The 16,319-nt window shown below is 37.3% G+C and overlaps 1 protein-coding gene across 27 annotated transcripts in view; it reads right to left on the bottom strand.

The window, feature by feature from the left end:
* Window positions 1–16,319, bottom strand: part of NRCAM (neuronal cell adhesion molecule) — a 165,891-nt gene that overhangs the window by 17,190 nt on the left and 132,382 nt on the right. For 14 of the 27 annotated variants that reach the window (XM_087764179.1, XM_087764184.1, XM_087764192.1 and 11 more), the window contains 5 exons: window positions 15,256–15,432; window positions 14,102–14,137; window positions 4,394–4,459; window positions 3,751–3,876; window positions 2,500–2,652 (listed from right to left, as the gene is read on the bottom strand). In XM_087764179.1, coding sequence (XP_087620305.1) covers window positions 2,500–2,652; window positions 3,751–3,876; window positions 4,394–4,459; window positions 14,102–14,137; window positions 15,256–15,432 — 558 coding nt within the window. The remainder of the gene's footprint in view (window positions 1–2,499; window positions 2,653–3,750; window positions 3,877–4,393; window positions 4,460–14,101; window positions 14,138–15,255; window positions 15,433–16,319) is intronic. The other 13 variants (XM_087764195.1, XM_087764193.1, XM_087764194.1 and 10 more) reach the window with 4 other exon arrangements.

Raw genomic sequence — 16,319 nt, 5'->3', positions numbered from 1 at the left:
ACTGTATGAAAACTCAAAGTACCTCTGATATCTGCAGACAGTATCTATCCTCCATTCTATACAGAACACCAATGTGTATTCCACTTTAGAAGTACTGGGCTAAAATTAACTCTTCATTTTGCTGCCTCTTTTTGGTCTTACCTTTTGGGCAAAGTTATGACTTGATTTTGATTTAAATAGATGAATGAATTAATGTGCCTGGTTATTGTGGAGTTACGATTAGGAGATTTCCCAGCCTTTGTTTAAGAATATGCTTTCTGATATTTTAGAAACTGACTCTTTCTTATATGCACAATAATTTAAACTATTTTTGCATTAAAATGTCTACATATTATATAAATATATAGCTTATATACATATATATTTGTACTTTATATACCATATATAAATATGTAAATCTATAAATATAAGTGTCAGTCTTAAAAAAACAAAACACAAAGACAATCCTCCTCTGAATTATAAATCAAATGAAAATAATTTTTTTTCCACATTAAGGTTAAAATTATTTTTAGTTTTGCACATATGCATTCATAATAAGGCATTAAAGGCTGTGTAATACATACTGTGACAAAATGCAAAAGCACATTTAACATTCAAATGTAGTAAGAAATAGCATCAAGCAAAACAACTCATGCATAAAAAAATGCAAGATAGATGGGAAAGAGTAAAGATGAAAACTTACTTATGCAGCTTCCTGTATTCTTTAACTTATTGCATATCCAGCAGGAAAGGGTTTCTAGATCTCAGTGCAACTTTAAAAATGGCACAACATTTCCTGCTTATGCTAAGCAAATTATCTGCTTCAGGCAGAAAGACATTTACTTTTGGTGAACTGCTAATGCAGGAGTCAATGCAATACACTGTACTGGTAGGCCCCAAAAGATAAACCCGCACACTATGAAGATACTCTATAGGAATGCTTGTCAAAGAAAAAAATGTGGCAAAAGCCTTATATACCAAATATTACAGTTTCATTCCTAATTAAGGACATATTCCATAATCCAATTTTTTCCTCTTTGTCCGCTTCATTTTTTGCAGTGTTTAAAAACATTGATCTAGGCTGAAGACAGCGTGATGCAACATTTTTCTGTAAGAAATATGCTACATATATAATTTAATGCTGGACACTGAACCTTTCCATTATCAAGAAGCAGAAAAGAGTGTCTTTAAATTCCCTTCCTCCTCAACTACTCAAGGATATGAGCCAAGGTGACTGGTTCATTCATGGGTCTGTACAGGATTCCTTATCTACTGACTCAGTATTTTCTGTGCAGAAAGATGCTTTTGGGAAGGTTTCCATTCAGCTTGTTGTGAATTATACTATAGTCTTGATCCTTGCTTTACTGCTGCTTTAGGCTTTGGATGTGTATTTGCATAAAATTTTACATATCTGCTTTTATACCACTAGCTGTCTCTGGCATAAATAACCTCTGTGTTTAGCCCATACATGTTTGCTTGGCACTGTTATTCAGCACCGTGTTTTCAAAGCTTTCCTGCAACATGATAAACTGTGAACAGAAATGGAACAAAACAAAGCAAAAAATTATGATTTTAGAAAGTGCTCACTTTCAAACTGGCATATTCATTATTTACTTTGTTGCCTGATAATTATTACATATTGTTCAAGCTTATTTTCATATTTAAACTACTTTCTTAAATCATAACATTCTGGAGTTGGTGAGGCTACTGATAAATAACTATGCACTGACCAAAATGCTTGGAATGAGCAGAAGTGGCTGTCAAATACACAACAAATAATAACAGCTGATCAAGAACATGCTGTGATGGCAACGACATATTCAGCGTAACATCAAAAAACTTCCCATAAAGGCCTTTCTCTGAGTTAAAGGAACAAGCATTACTGATTTGCTTATGAAGAAATATGACTTAAATATCTACATAAGGAACTTAAACAGCCTTACTGATTCACAGGATACAGTTGTGACATCTAAATCTATATAAAACCAGTATATGACAGGAAAAGAAACATTTACAAGTAGGAATCTCTTAACACTAGTATAAACAGATTACATGGGACATCAAACTGAATCTGCACTTCTGATTATGCAAACATTTTAGCTCAGATTTTTTGTATTAAAACTGATCACGTACAGATTGTTAGCTTTAAAAATATATATTTGGCTCTATTAAAGCACACATTATTTAAATATAGCCATCTAATTATATTAATTAGAAATAAATGAAATAGGTCATCTTCAGTGTGCAGTGCACAGATGGGAGTGTGAGCAGTGAGTATCTTGCCCCTAATATAAACAACAGAGAAGTAGACTGAATTGAAAGGATGAAAACATTCATAATCTACATAATAAATATGCTGGCATTAATTTAGGAGTTTATAAAATAATTCAACATTGCTCTAAAAAAAGAACATGCAAAGATGCTAGCTACAACATCTCTTAGCTAGAAGCAGTTCAATGTTTCAGCACTTGGTCTACCACAATTCTGACTACGATACAGAATTGGTACGGTGTGCCTCACCTGGACCTGTCTCAAACACATCCTCTGAACTCCTAAAACCAGACAGGCCCTCAGCACCAACCCGGACTTTATATGCTGTTCCTGGTGTTAAACCCTTTAACACAAAGAAGCTTCGAGAACCATTTACAATTTCTTTTTTCCAATCTTCTTTGCCTACAAAAATTTTAGGAAAACAACATATTGGAATTTTAATTTTCTCTATATTACTGAAAGTTTCTAGACAGAATACTAGCAACAGTTACTTGACTAAACTATGGATTGGCTGAAAAAATAACTATTCTCTCAAAAAATAATAAAATCATATAAAATTATGACTCCAAATAATATATTGCATGCAATATATTGAAGAAGACATTGTACATGAATTATGAAACTATTTTAAACATTTGTTCCATTGTACTAGAGAAACACTATTTTCATTTAGTTTTTTAAAAGGCTTATTGAACTTGCAATTATAAAATACATTAAAATAGATTTTAATCATTTAATTTAATTACACTTCTGTAGTTTCAGTCAGTATTTACTTTAGTTGAGAAGTTCTACTTCAGACTCTGAACCGATCATGTTTCCCGATCATTCTCTTGTATCTTTTTCTAATACAGTCTCAGCTGCTTCTTTGACCAACATCCAGAAAAATGCACTTATATTCCAATTTTCAGATTGGTCATCTTTAGTCATAACTTTAGAAGGATAGAGTATTTGAATAGAAGTATCTTGGTTCTATTAGCTAACTGTGTTTTAATTATTACTGGTATTATCAAAGATTAAAACCTGTTTTTATGCCAATAAAAGTACATAAGTTGGTTGATACCTTATTTTGAGGTTTAATTTAACAAAGAGTATTGTTTTGATTGGCCCTCTTATTTAATTAGTTTTTTTTTCCTGAATTGGTCATAATATAGGAAAACTGTTATATTCTATTTTAATGCAAGTAATCATATTTTTACACATGTAATCACTGCATGATAAACAACTTATGCAAACTACATTTTTAGAAGTTCATGTTCAGAAGAATTTATAAAATGATACAAAGGAACAAAGGCTGGTATTCTATCTAAGCATCAAATACCTGCTACACATTGATGTTCATTAAAACAAAAATTATTTCATCTTCCTGATCAAAGTAAAAAATAATTCTAGACATTTAAGAGCTATCATTAACACTGGGTCAATTTAGGACCACATTTGCTGTAAAAATCTTTGAAAATATATCTGAACACTTTAGCAAAATTTAATGAAATGACTTCTTACTGCCTGCTACACCATATTCAACATAAAAGTTCGCATGATCTGGTCCCTCATACTCCCAACTGATATTGGCATAGGTCTCAGCGGCAGCTGTTGTAACATTTCTGATCCTTGGATAAAGTGGTTGCACTGAATACACAATAGAAAAACAAAGCAGAAGACGAAATTGTGACTTCATACATTAAAAAAAAATGATTTTAAGAAGTTACTATGTTAATTTAGACCATATACAGCAAAAGTATAGTACATTTGTCATTGTTTCCATTACTGGAAATTAGTGACTAAAGCAGTGTATTTGGTAATTGAATCCTAGGCAGTTACTACACTATGAAATTAAAAAGTAAAATCTATGTATTCTACTGAGCATGCCCTGTATCACAAAAACTGCCAAATACTTAAAAATACCTAATTGTCAAAATTCTGGAAAACATTATTTCTGTTCATCTAGAAGTAAAATTGTAGACAGCTGGAAAGTGAGAAGATTGTCAGGGTAACGGGAAATGGTAGGAGAGAATGGAGTTATGAAGGTGGTACACACCTCCCTTTATGCCACGTGTCACTGAATGGACTGCAAATGCCTCAACTGCAAGCCCTTATAGGATTTTGTCTCTATTGCATTGATAATGATAAAAAAGGAAGACAATACCCTTATAGAATGTTGGACGGACAGTGTGCGTGACTGGGGAGGTTGCAAAAAGGGTTTCTGAATATCCTTCATCATCAGAGATAGTAGGAAAGAAAAAATAAAGAGTAAAAACACTTTGCATCGAAAAGTAACATTTAAATAATACAGTAAAACCTTACCTGTTAAACGAATAACACATGCACACTCTAAGTTCATGCAGGATTCAATTAGTTTTACTTGTTAAAATATGAAACAGCTAAGTGATACACATGTATTTGAAAACAAACTGAAGTATGTGTGTACTGACACCTTTACTTTCACAGAACATTTCTGAAATCAGCTTCATTAATGTTATGGATTCACAGCACCTTTAAACATTGGAACATTAGACATCAGATATTGGAAAACCAATATCAAAATACTCTGGTGTGAAGGACACAAATCAGTGGAATGCAAGAAGCTGTTCATTTTAAGGTACTGTGTCTTACTGTTGACATTCTCATTAGACAACAGAACTTTTCACAGATACGCATAATGTCCACACCTATGAAAAGAAGTGCTTCTCTCCTCAGCATCCTACAATTCACCACTTCTTTGCTCATACCTTAATTCTTTGCTCTCCAATTATACTTGTTACAAATGGACATATATTTCAGTATTTTTATTTGCCTAATATTAATGAAAAATAGATTTTAATAGCTCTAATACTGTAATAGTGCAGATACAAAGAAGATGCTCCTCAAACGCATGAAATCAGTTTTCAAAGAAAATGCCTCACTTGGTTTGCCAGTGACATTTCTATCCTGCTAAAAATATATTTTCTGTTAGAAATAACATAAAAAATACTTCCCAAAGGACCATGAAACATCTAAGGCAAAAACGTAGTCTCGGTAAAGACAAACGGAAGAATTCCAATGGCTTCACCTACACCAGAAAATAAAATGGCCAAAAGCCTGTTCTCAAGGCAAGAGGTGCTGCACAGATTTTATCTATGAACTTTATCTTCTCGTTAAACCAGGATAGCCTTGTCCATATGGCTGACTGGAAGAAGTTCCAAATTAGATTCAAAGAAAAAATGGCTTACTTCAGCATAGTAAAACAAATAAATCTGTACACAAGCCCCTAACACAGACTAAATAATATGAGTACCATATCTAGAAAACTATAGTTTCTGAGTCTTTTTAAAAAATATCCAAATGATGCAAATTCTGTCAATTCTCCTGAAAATGTATTCTCATGATTACAAATTTTCACAATATCAGACTTTTTATCCCCATACTTGCATCAAATTTTTCTTCTTAACTCTATTCCAGTAGCACTCATTCAACTCTTAAATCTGCATTAACTAATTACTTCCACATTTGATGTCTTTGTAGGTAAGTTGTGCTTATGTATTTTACATATTATTTCCTTCACCAACCAAAAATAATAAGGAATATATTATTTAAATAATAAAGAATATATTAATTTCTTGGTTAATACCACCTGAACAAAATCAAATAGAAAGACTAGATTAAAAAAAAAAAGCCATCTAGGTTACTAAGTCAACAACAAAACCCCTAAGAAATACCAGAGCCAGGGCTGTCTATGGGAAATCTAGCATGTAACCATATACACTATGGTAATGCAAGGGGATTAGATTCTGCTTCTCTGTGCCACTTGAAGGTAGCAAGAGGAAAGAATAGCAGGCTCTAAATTTAGAAAGGTGCAGAGTCTGAGATTGCAGACAGGATATATAAACTTCCTTCCTCATTTGCACATAGGGACAGGTGTTTGTTACAATCAGCATCAAAGCATTTGTTCTGTACCAAGAAAACAACTGGTTTGTATTTTAAATGTGACTTTGTTTTGTTTCATTAAATCATATTTTCCTGAGTTTTGCTCTTCCACAAAAGATGTCCCATTAGCAGCACAACTGTATGACTGGTATTTGTCACCAATGTTAAAGACAGAAGAAACTATTATCAATAATCTGTTTCAAACTCTTGCAAACAGACGCCACAGAATTAGACCTAACTTCTCCTTCCTCATGCCTGAGCACTTGGGGATGAAGGAAACTGTCTCATCTTCGGTGAAAGACTCCAGATGACAGCTTCTGTAACACTAAGCAAATTCAATAATCACCCTCCCTGTAAAGCCTCCATCTCATCTTGTGTTTTGTTTCTTTTTCCACCTCCAATTTCCAGTTTCTGCTCTGATTAAAGAGTTGCCTGCGAGATTAAAGACCTGGTATCTGGTAAATGTGTTTCTGTTCATATGATTGTATACAATAATTAAGTTAGTTCTGAAAATTACCTTCATTTCCTTGGTGTCTTAGTTTCTTAATCCTTTCAATTGACTGATTTATGCTTACATTTATCAGATGTACTCTTATCTGATTCTTACCAATAGCTGTACAGATTTATCCATGTGTAGTATTTGGTCAGATTTAAGTTCTGTTTTTTTCCTATTGAATACAGTGCACTAAGAAATTTGTTCACTAGCACATTTATTTTCAAAATAATTATTTTTGTAATTCTTCCTCTTTTTTCACTACTACTTGATCTAACTTTCCAGCAGGCCTGGAAAGTTTTAGTTAAGTCTGTTAAATGTGCCATATTTGCAACATGAATACATACATAAGAAGAAAAAAGATGGCTGATGGATCCTGAGGTGATGAAAGCCTAGAGTCGAAGTGGTTACAATGTTTAAAGCTTGTCTCCAATCTACCCAGACTCTTGTCTTCTCAATCAGCACACCTCTAATTATAATTAACCTCTTAGTTCTTCAATATGTTTCCCAGCACTGTTCACAAATGCAAAATGTGTAATTGTCAGTTGACAGAAACTGTCAGCTTGTGCAAGCGCCAGTTGGTACAAAGGGGGGCAGAAAGCTTTGTCTGAGGGAGCAGGGCTTTTTCAGTAGCAGAGCACTGTGCTCTCTTCATCTGTAATATGCACAACGCTGTGCAGCAGCGCTGGCAAAAGCGTCGCTCTAAAACTGATGGGAATGGATTGTTAATAAGTTACCGATTTTATACAGATCGACTCTTATTCAGCTACCTCCAGTAAATTAAGCTCTTTTATCCACGTTACGATACAATGCAAAATTTAGCTGGCACTTCTGAGTATGGTTTCATTCCTGTTGTGAGATATGGTATAAAAGCATTTGCCAATTGTTGAGAAAGAGGGCTAGGCTTAAAGTAAAATTTTCCTTTCTTTTCAAATTAATTCCAGTGCTTTTTTTAGTGGAGTTTTTTGTAGAGTTGTATTTAATCCTCCAGCCTTTCAGGAACACAGTTCCTCCAAATAGCACAGTTACACTTGGGCTGCAGATTCAAAAGAATTTAATAAGACATGACATGAGATACGAATGGATTTTAACAACAGAATAGGTACTCTCTCTCAAGATTTAGTTCAGCAGAACAATAAATTAAATAATCCCCAAAGTGACTAAACTTTAGGAATTTTCATGGGATTCACCTGATCTCCAGGAAAAAATGGTAGGTAAATGACAAGCACACATTTGAAGATTGGTGTCAAATGGAAAATAAAAACCGCAAAGCAATATATCATAGACAATTAGTTAAAAGGCATATATAAAGAGAAAAATAAATTCAAAGGAAAAAACCCCACACCCACACACAAGAAACGATGAAGGAAAAAGGTAATAGATTCTGCCAGAGCCTGTAAAAGACAGAGAAGGGTTTTGCTTTTGTTTGCTTTTTAACCTACAACTTTTACAGTATGAAATTCAAGCCTTAGTATAACAGTAGGAGTGAATTCCATTTCTGGCAGTAAGAAATGGGTATTAGTCACTTCTAAGATTATTTAGGCCATTGCAAGAGCATCCCTGTAGTGCAATAAATACGGAAGAAGAAATGCAAGAAATCGTTTCACTGATAAGCATTTAGCATGGCATGGATTTTGCATGATGTCTATGAAGCGAAAGGTATTTGCAGGAATTTTTGCATTGCAATAATCATCATTTTCTCTAGTCTAACATGCAAAGCATCATCATTGTTCCCAGTAGACTTGAAAGAGGACAAAACAGTGGTTCTGTGTAGCAGGCTGTACTGAAAGCATCACATAGATATATCATGGAGAAGTCCACAGGGAGAGAGTGGCTGAAGGAGCAGTACAAAAATACTATAATCAACTTGAAAAGAAAAAGCAGCTTGAACTTGTTAGCAAGAAATATGGAGACATTATGTGAAATGATTCAAAGAGGGAGGAGAAACAGATGGTAGGCAGGGAAAATGATTTAAGGAACAGCATTTAGTACGGAACAAAGAAAACTGAGATGATACTGTCTTCTATGAAGAGATCAGAGATATGAACTCAGCTGGGAATGATTTCTAGCCTATAGCGAAGAGCTATATATTGGAGATTCAGTCAGAAAAAAAGAATAGTTTCAAACCCAGAGGCCAGACTACTTGTTTTTCTCCCTTGCAACAAAAGTATTTCTGCCAATAGTACTTGGATGTGAAGTTCACATGAAGGCGGCAGACCAGACTGAGTACTGCATTGAGAGGAAGCGTTGGCTTCAACTGAATCCTAGATTCATAGAATCCTAGAATCGTCAAGGTTGGAAAAGACCCTTAAGATCATCGAGTCCAACCGTTAACCTATCACTGCCATCTATACCACGTCCTCGAGCACGACATCTGTCTGTTCTTTAAATACCTCCAGGGATGGAGACTCAACCACTTCCCTGAGTAGCGTGTTCCAATGCTTGACCACCCTCTTGGTGAAGAAGTTTTTCCTAATATCCAACCTAAACCTCCCCTGGCGCAGCTTGAGGCTGTTTCCTCTCGTTCTGTCACTCATTACTAGGGAGAAGAGACGGACCCCCACCTCGCTACAACCTCCTTTCAGGTAGTTGTAGAGAGCAATAAGGTCTCCCCTCAGCCTCCTCTTCTCCAGGCTAAACAACCCCAGCTCCCTCAGCTGCTCCTCATAAGACTTATGCTCTAGACCCTTCACCAGCTTCGTTGCCCTCCTCTGGACATGCTCCAGCACCTCCATGTCCTTCTTGTAGTGAGGGGCCCAAAACTGAACACAGTACTCATGGTGTGGCCTCACCAGTGCCGAGTACAGGGGCACTATCACCTCCCTGGTACTGCTGGCCACACTATTCATGATACAAGCCAGGATGCCATTGGCCTTCTTGGCCACCTGAGCACACTGCTGGCTTATTTTCAGGTGGCTGTCAGCCAACACCCCCAGGTCCTTTTCTGCCAGGCAGCTCTCCAGCCACTCATCCCCCAGCCTGTAGCGTTGCATGGGGTTGTTGTGACCGCAGTGCAGGACTCAGCACTTAGCCTTGTTGAATCTCATGCAGTTGGCCCCAGCCCAACAATCCAGCCTGTCCAGGTCCCTCTGCAGGGCCTTCCTATCCTCTAGCAGATCGATACTTCCACACAACTTGGTGTCATGATCCCCTCATCCAGATCATCAGTGAAGATGTTGAACAGGACCGGCCCCAGTACTGAGCCCTGGGGAACACCACTCGTGACCGGATGCCAACTGGATTTGACTCCATTCACTACCACTCTCTGGGCTCGGCCGTCCAGCCAGTTTCTAATCCAGCGTAGAGTGCACCCATCCAAGCCGTTTGCAGCCAGCTTCTCCAGGTGAATGCTGTGGGAGATGGTGTCAAAGGCCTTACTAAAGTCCAAGTAGACAACATCCACAGCCTTCCCCTCATCCACTAAGCGGGTCACATAGAAGGAGACCAGGTTAGTGAAACAGGATCTTCCTTTCATAAACCCATGCTGGCTGGGCCTGATCCCTTGGTTGTCCTGCACTTGCTGCATAATGGCACTCAAGATGATCTGTTCCATGACCTTCCCCGGCACCAAGGTCAGGCTGACAGGCCAGTAGTTCCCCAGATCCTCCTTCCGACCCTTCTTGTAGAGGGGCGTCACGTTTGCTAGCTTCCAGTCATCCAGGACCTCCCCAGTTGACCAGGACTGCTGATAAATAATGGAGAGTGGCTTGGCCAGCTCCTCTGCCAGCTCCCTCAGTATCCTCAGGTGGATCCCATCTGGGCCCATGGGCTTGTGTGCATCCAGGTGGAGGAGCAGGTCAGTGACTGCCACCTCTTCAACAACTGGGTCTTCACTCTGTATCCTATTTCCATCTCCCAGCTCAGGGGCCTGAAAAACCGAAGGATGACTAGTTTGACTATTAAAGACTGAGGCAAAGAAGGCATGAAGTACCTCTGCCTTCTCCTCATCCTTCGTGGCAAGGTTACCTTCTGCATCCAACAAAGGAGGGAGATTCTCCCTGGCCCTCCTTTTGTCACTAACATATTTATAAAAACTTTTTTTGTTGTCTTTAACGGTGGTGGCCAGTTTAAGTTCCAGCTGCGCCTTCGCCTTTCTGATCTTCTCCCTGCATATCCTCACAACATCCTTGTAATCCCCCTGAGTCACCTGCCCCTTCTTCCAAAGGCGGTAAGCTCTCCTTTTTTTCTGAGTTCTAGCCAAAGCTCTCTGTCCAGCCAGGCCGGTCTTCTCCCCCGCTTGCTCGACTTGCGGCACATGGGGACGGCCTGCTCCTGCACCTTTGAGATTTTCTCCTTGAATAACATCCAGCCTTCCTGGACTCCTTTGCCCTTCAGGACTGCTTCCCAAGTGTCTCTGTTAACCAGACTCCCGAACAGCCCAAAGTCCACCCTTCTAAAGTTCAGGGTAGCGGTCTTGCTGACCCCCTTCCTTACCTCTCCTAGAATTGAAAACTCTATCATTTCATGGTCGCTGAGCCCAAGACAGCCTCCGACCACCAGATCGCCCACCAGGCCCTCTCTGTTTGTGAACAGCAGGTCCAGCGGGGCACCTCCCCTGGTTGGCTCGCTTACCAGCTGCGTCAGGAAGTTATCTCCCACACACTCCAGGAACCTCCAAGACTGCTTTCTCTCCATTGTGTTGTATTTCCAGCAGATCTCTGGTAAGTTGAAGTCTCCCACGAGAACAAGGGCTAGGGATTGTGAGACTTCAGCCAACCGCTTGTAGAATACTTCATCTGTTTCCTCGTCCTGGTTGGGTGGTCTGTAACAGACTCCCACCAGGATATCTGCCTTGTTAGCCTTCCCCCTGATCTTAACCCATAAGCACTCAACCTTATCATTACTGTCGTTGAGCTCTAGACAGTCAAAACATTCCCTAACATACAGGGCTACCCCTCCACCTCTCCTTCCTAGCCTGTCCCTTCTAAAGAGCTTGTAGCCATCCATTGCAGCACTCCAGTTATGTGAGTCATCCCACCATGTTTCCGTGATGGCGACCACATCATAGTTTTCCTGCCGCACAGTGGCTTCCAGCTCCTCCTGTTTATTGCCCATGCTGCGTGCATTGGTGTAAATGCACTTCAGTTGGGCTATAGATCTCTTCACCAACAGGTAAAGTAGGTAACTGTGAAGGTAACTGTGATCTCACAATCTTATTTTAATTGCGGTTCAGGACTGCCAGTTACCAGTGTCTGCATGCATGCAGACTACAAGAACTTGCTTTCAAATAAAAATGTTGACTAAATCACAAAGAAACTGAAAAACGAAACAAGAAGGCTTGTGAAATGTAGAGACTGACATGTCATGGCATGACTCCCTACACTTCAGCTTACCACAAACACAGTAAGGAGCCCCTGTGACTGTTTATTTTAATCAGCAACTCTCATTTCTACCATGGCTCAAACTTGTATTCTCTTCCTTCCTCTATAGCCCAGTTATTAAAAACTTCTAATGGAAAAGCGTAGGAAAGACTTGACACCAGTGATCGCCTGAGTCACTTTCCAGCTGCTACTATAATTATTTTATATGTAATCAGGTTCTTACTCCCCAATTTTTCTCACACCTCTGTTACCTCATGCCTGTCGTTAGATGTCAATACATAAATGGCAATATATGTGTATAGGCCCTCCTGCACTTAATGGAGGAGTAAAAATTCACTGCTGGATATGGCTTCTTCTTGAATGGGCTGACTATTGCCATCTTCCAAATCCACCCACTCTTGAAACCAAATAATTTGGCACTTGATCTTGCTAATATGATCCTCCTTTTCCTTCTTCATAGTCCCTGATCAGTAGCGAAACAGTTAACACATTAATGTAAGTAACCACTGAGAACACTCATGTCAGACCTGCAGCAACTCAGATGTCCTAACAGATGTCATGGCTTTAGTTCCATCCTGTTTGCAGTTCCAAAGTTTTCTTTGCAATTGTAAGAGCTAGATGCTACAGGAATATGTAAAAACTTTGAAACCATAAACGGCATGGAACCAAACGAAGACATCTGTTTAGTTCTCAGAGAATCTGAGATGACAGCCCTGAAATGTGAGCTGCTCCAGATGATCTCACAAATAAGACACTTTCTGTTAGCCACAGACTGTGATACAGCTAAAATTAGACCGCAGTTTCACACAGAGAATCCATTTTTCCCTGCATGGGTTTTTATAGTCAGCTATAAATAGTGAGAACTTAATTTACATTTCTGCTGTTAATGTCCAGGACTACAAGCCAGTTTGATTGTTCCAATCTGTGCTGACTTCTTAGCTACAACTAGACTAAAAAACAGTAAGAAAGACTTGTCATTAAAATAAATCCACAACTCCATACAGTTACCAGAAATGCAACTGATATTAGAATATACTTATATATATAATATATGCACAAATGCGTGCATACATATATATAGTCTGATTTATACCAGACTGAGCGAATTAAGTTCTTTTTATGGCTATTATCATTCAAAACACCTGATCATCAAGTGGAAAGAAAATATATGTAAAAAAATTTATGCTATCTCTTCCAAGTTTGTAAAAAATGTTGGGTATTTCATGTACAGATTTGATTTGGGATGTTTATAGTCTGAGAATCTGAAGCACAGATGTTCATTAGTGTTAATGACACCTCTGATAAAATGACGCATACGTATAGAGACACCTTTCTGACTTAGAGCTACCTAACAGTCCTCAGGACAATCTTAGCTTCTGACAGTAAGGGTATCAAAATTCATAAAAACTGTGTGCAAAAACGTGAAGAACACCTTGTTTGGAAGAACAACTGCATCATAAAGAACTAAATATTACTGAATTCAAGAATATGGAAGATAATATGTTCCCCCCACTGAAGTATCCCCTCAAGTGCTCACAAGATCTGTGAACCTAAGACGGCAGGAAGCCATTTGCCTGTATATTCAATTTGATACTCGAACTGAGAAGTAAACAGAGGGTATTGTCAGTCATCTGTCTCCTATACACAGTTGGCTTGCAAATGAAATAAATGTGATCAAATGGGTAGCATTAATCAGCAGTGAGAACAAGAACACACCTACTTTTTTAAAACAAAAAAATGCACATGGCACAGTAAAAAAAATCTCCTTTGTGAAAGTGCTGGTTTTTCTACTCCAGCTAATCAGTGCTACTGCACCTGGATCCTGAATATTTATGACAGTGACATACATCTGTTAAATGTTCAGAAATAATTAGGCTTTGCTGAAGCAAAGCTAATGAATTCCCCTGGAACTCTGTGGCAAAATAAACAGATGAAAGGTATTAATAAGCATTCTGGATTCCTTTAAAAAGAAAAAAAAAACCAAAACCAACAAAACCCACAAATGTTTTCTTCCAGCACTGATTAATACTTTGTATAGCAATGTGTAGTCCAAGATTTTCTGTCCTTACCACTGAAATTTCCCCATTTGCAACACTGCAAAATCCACACATTAACAAATCATGCAGTTTCATTTTACCTTTGCCTGCACCTACAGCAGGACGGAGAATACCAGCTTTAATGGAGGAAAACAAGAATAGGAACACTATATAATTAGATACAACACCAAAGGGAACATACATATATAATTTCATTATAAACCATGAAAGCATGCAGACTAGATAAAATGTATTAATTGAAATAAATTAGAAACAATCCACTTATGCTGAACACTGACAGACTATTACAAGACAAAAATTAATATACATGCGTTTACAAAATTTTATTGTTCATGCTTATTAAGATTAATGATTTAAAATAAATGCAGTTCATATGCATCTTTAATACACTATTAGAGAAATTGCATTGCACACCAAGTCATCTGCAGCAATTCCAATAAACTATAATTTTACTAAGGATAAAAATACATGAAAAGATGGTATCAAAATAGACTTTTAATATTAAGATGTGCAAAATCATAAAAGGCATTTGCCCCAAATTTCCCCTTTGCTTTAAATTGCTCTTATTTTATTAAGCTTTCATATTTAAATAAATAACATCTTCAACAAAAGAACTGCCAAAATCAGAGATCGAGAATGACTATAAATGTAAAAATCAATAGTGACAGGATTGAACAATATACTTAAGAGTATTTAAATATAATACAATGTCACCAGTTACTTGGGGCCATAGATGACAAATTTATTTCTGCAGCTTGTTTGAAATTACAGTTTTTGCCAGCTCTGTGAAAAAATTTAGACCTCACAGAAGCTGTTGCATACTTCAAAAGAGAAATAATTTCCTCTAGCCATAAAGCTGCATCATTTCACTACTGTTCTCTGTGACCAGAGAAGGTCAATGAAGCAGAATAGGTGAATGGAGGAAGACCACTTAAAATGTAAAGTTACAACTCTGAAGACCAGAAAAGCTGAAGTCTTAGATCTTTTAAGTTTATAACAAAAAGAAGGTCTTTACAGCTCTTTTGGGGCTTCTACTACAGTAGAAAACCCTTGCAAATCTTTTCTTAAAAACTATTTAAAATCTTTTATTAGTGTATAATACAGTTAAGAAAGGTCTAGAGAAAATTTTACTAGGGGCTATTTCCTTAATGGAAGGAAGGAGTAGTAATATTTTTAATAAAATTCATAGTGCTTTTTAAACTCAATGGGTTTTCTTTATACATACCCATCTTACCTTCATCCATAATTGTTACTGCTTCCTCAGTTATCTGACTTCCTGATCCAACTGAAGTTTGTGCGTTAAAGTAAAACTTGTACCGTGTGCTGTAATTCAAATTTTTTAATATCAAGCTGCTCTCGTTGGCAGGAATTCTTATCTCTACCAAGGGACCTAATTCATGTGTGTTGTTAACTGTTGTTACAAGAAGAAAAAAAAAAAAAGAGGTTGGAAAATTGCCTATATTATCATTGTGTTAAAACAGGCTTTTTTTGTTTGTATTTACTTGTTTTGTTTGTCTGCTGCATTGTTCATTTTGGGTTATATGAATCATAATCTACAGTTTCAAAAGAAAGTCACCTTTGTGTAAAAAGGATCTATGCGAGGGGCTAAAATTCAACAGGGAGATAGGAAACACCTACAAGTTTTTTAAGTGCAAGTTCCATTCTTGTAAGTGTCTGAATCCAAGGCAACTGAGTCCGCATCAAATCATCTGAACTTACACACATTTGAAACACTCATCATTACAAAATTCTGAAACTCTAAACTAGCTGCCTCATAATAAATTCAGTATGCTCAGGAAAAAAACACTGAAGTGACTTCTGACTAATGCCAAGGAGCAGTGGAAGTTGGTAAGTGAAAGAAAGCAAACTTCCTTAACCTGTTCCATGCACATGAATCTCTTAATTTCCAGTGTCACTGCTGACAAATTTCTGGGCAAGTAAGCAGTGGGATGGGGATCCTAAGGAAGTGATTTAGAGCTCTGATATTAGTAAATGGCACATTTCTGAATTTTTCATTTTAAAATTAAAATACTATGAAAATTGAAGAAGCAGACGACAATATAATTGGATGTATTTTGATCTACTTCTAATGATATTTTCTCTGCAGTTAGAATATAGGATTTGTAAGTGGTAGTATCCAGCTTCTAACTTGTCTGTCAATTATATGTAGGACTTCAGCTCCATTTTTCTGTGAAGCATGGTTTGAAGAAATAAAAATAATAGAAAAATGCTAACCTTGTACTTGAGCAAGTGTAGTTTTCCGAATAGAGTCATCTATATTGTCAAAATACACTAATC

This window comes from Nipponia nippon, unplaced genomic scaffold (assembly GCF_047370975.1).
Source record: "Nipponia nippon isolate SJK-2023a ecotype South Korea unplaced genomic scaffold, ASM4737097v1 scaffold_3, whole genome shotgun sequence".
Taxonomy (NCBI): domain Eukaryota; kingdom Metazoa; phylum Chordata; class Aves; order Pelecaniformes; family Threskiornithidae; genus Nipponia; species Nipponia nippon.
Note: the sequence above shows the minus strand (reverse complement) of the source record. Positions and strands in the feature narration are given on the sequence as shown.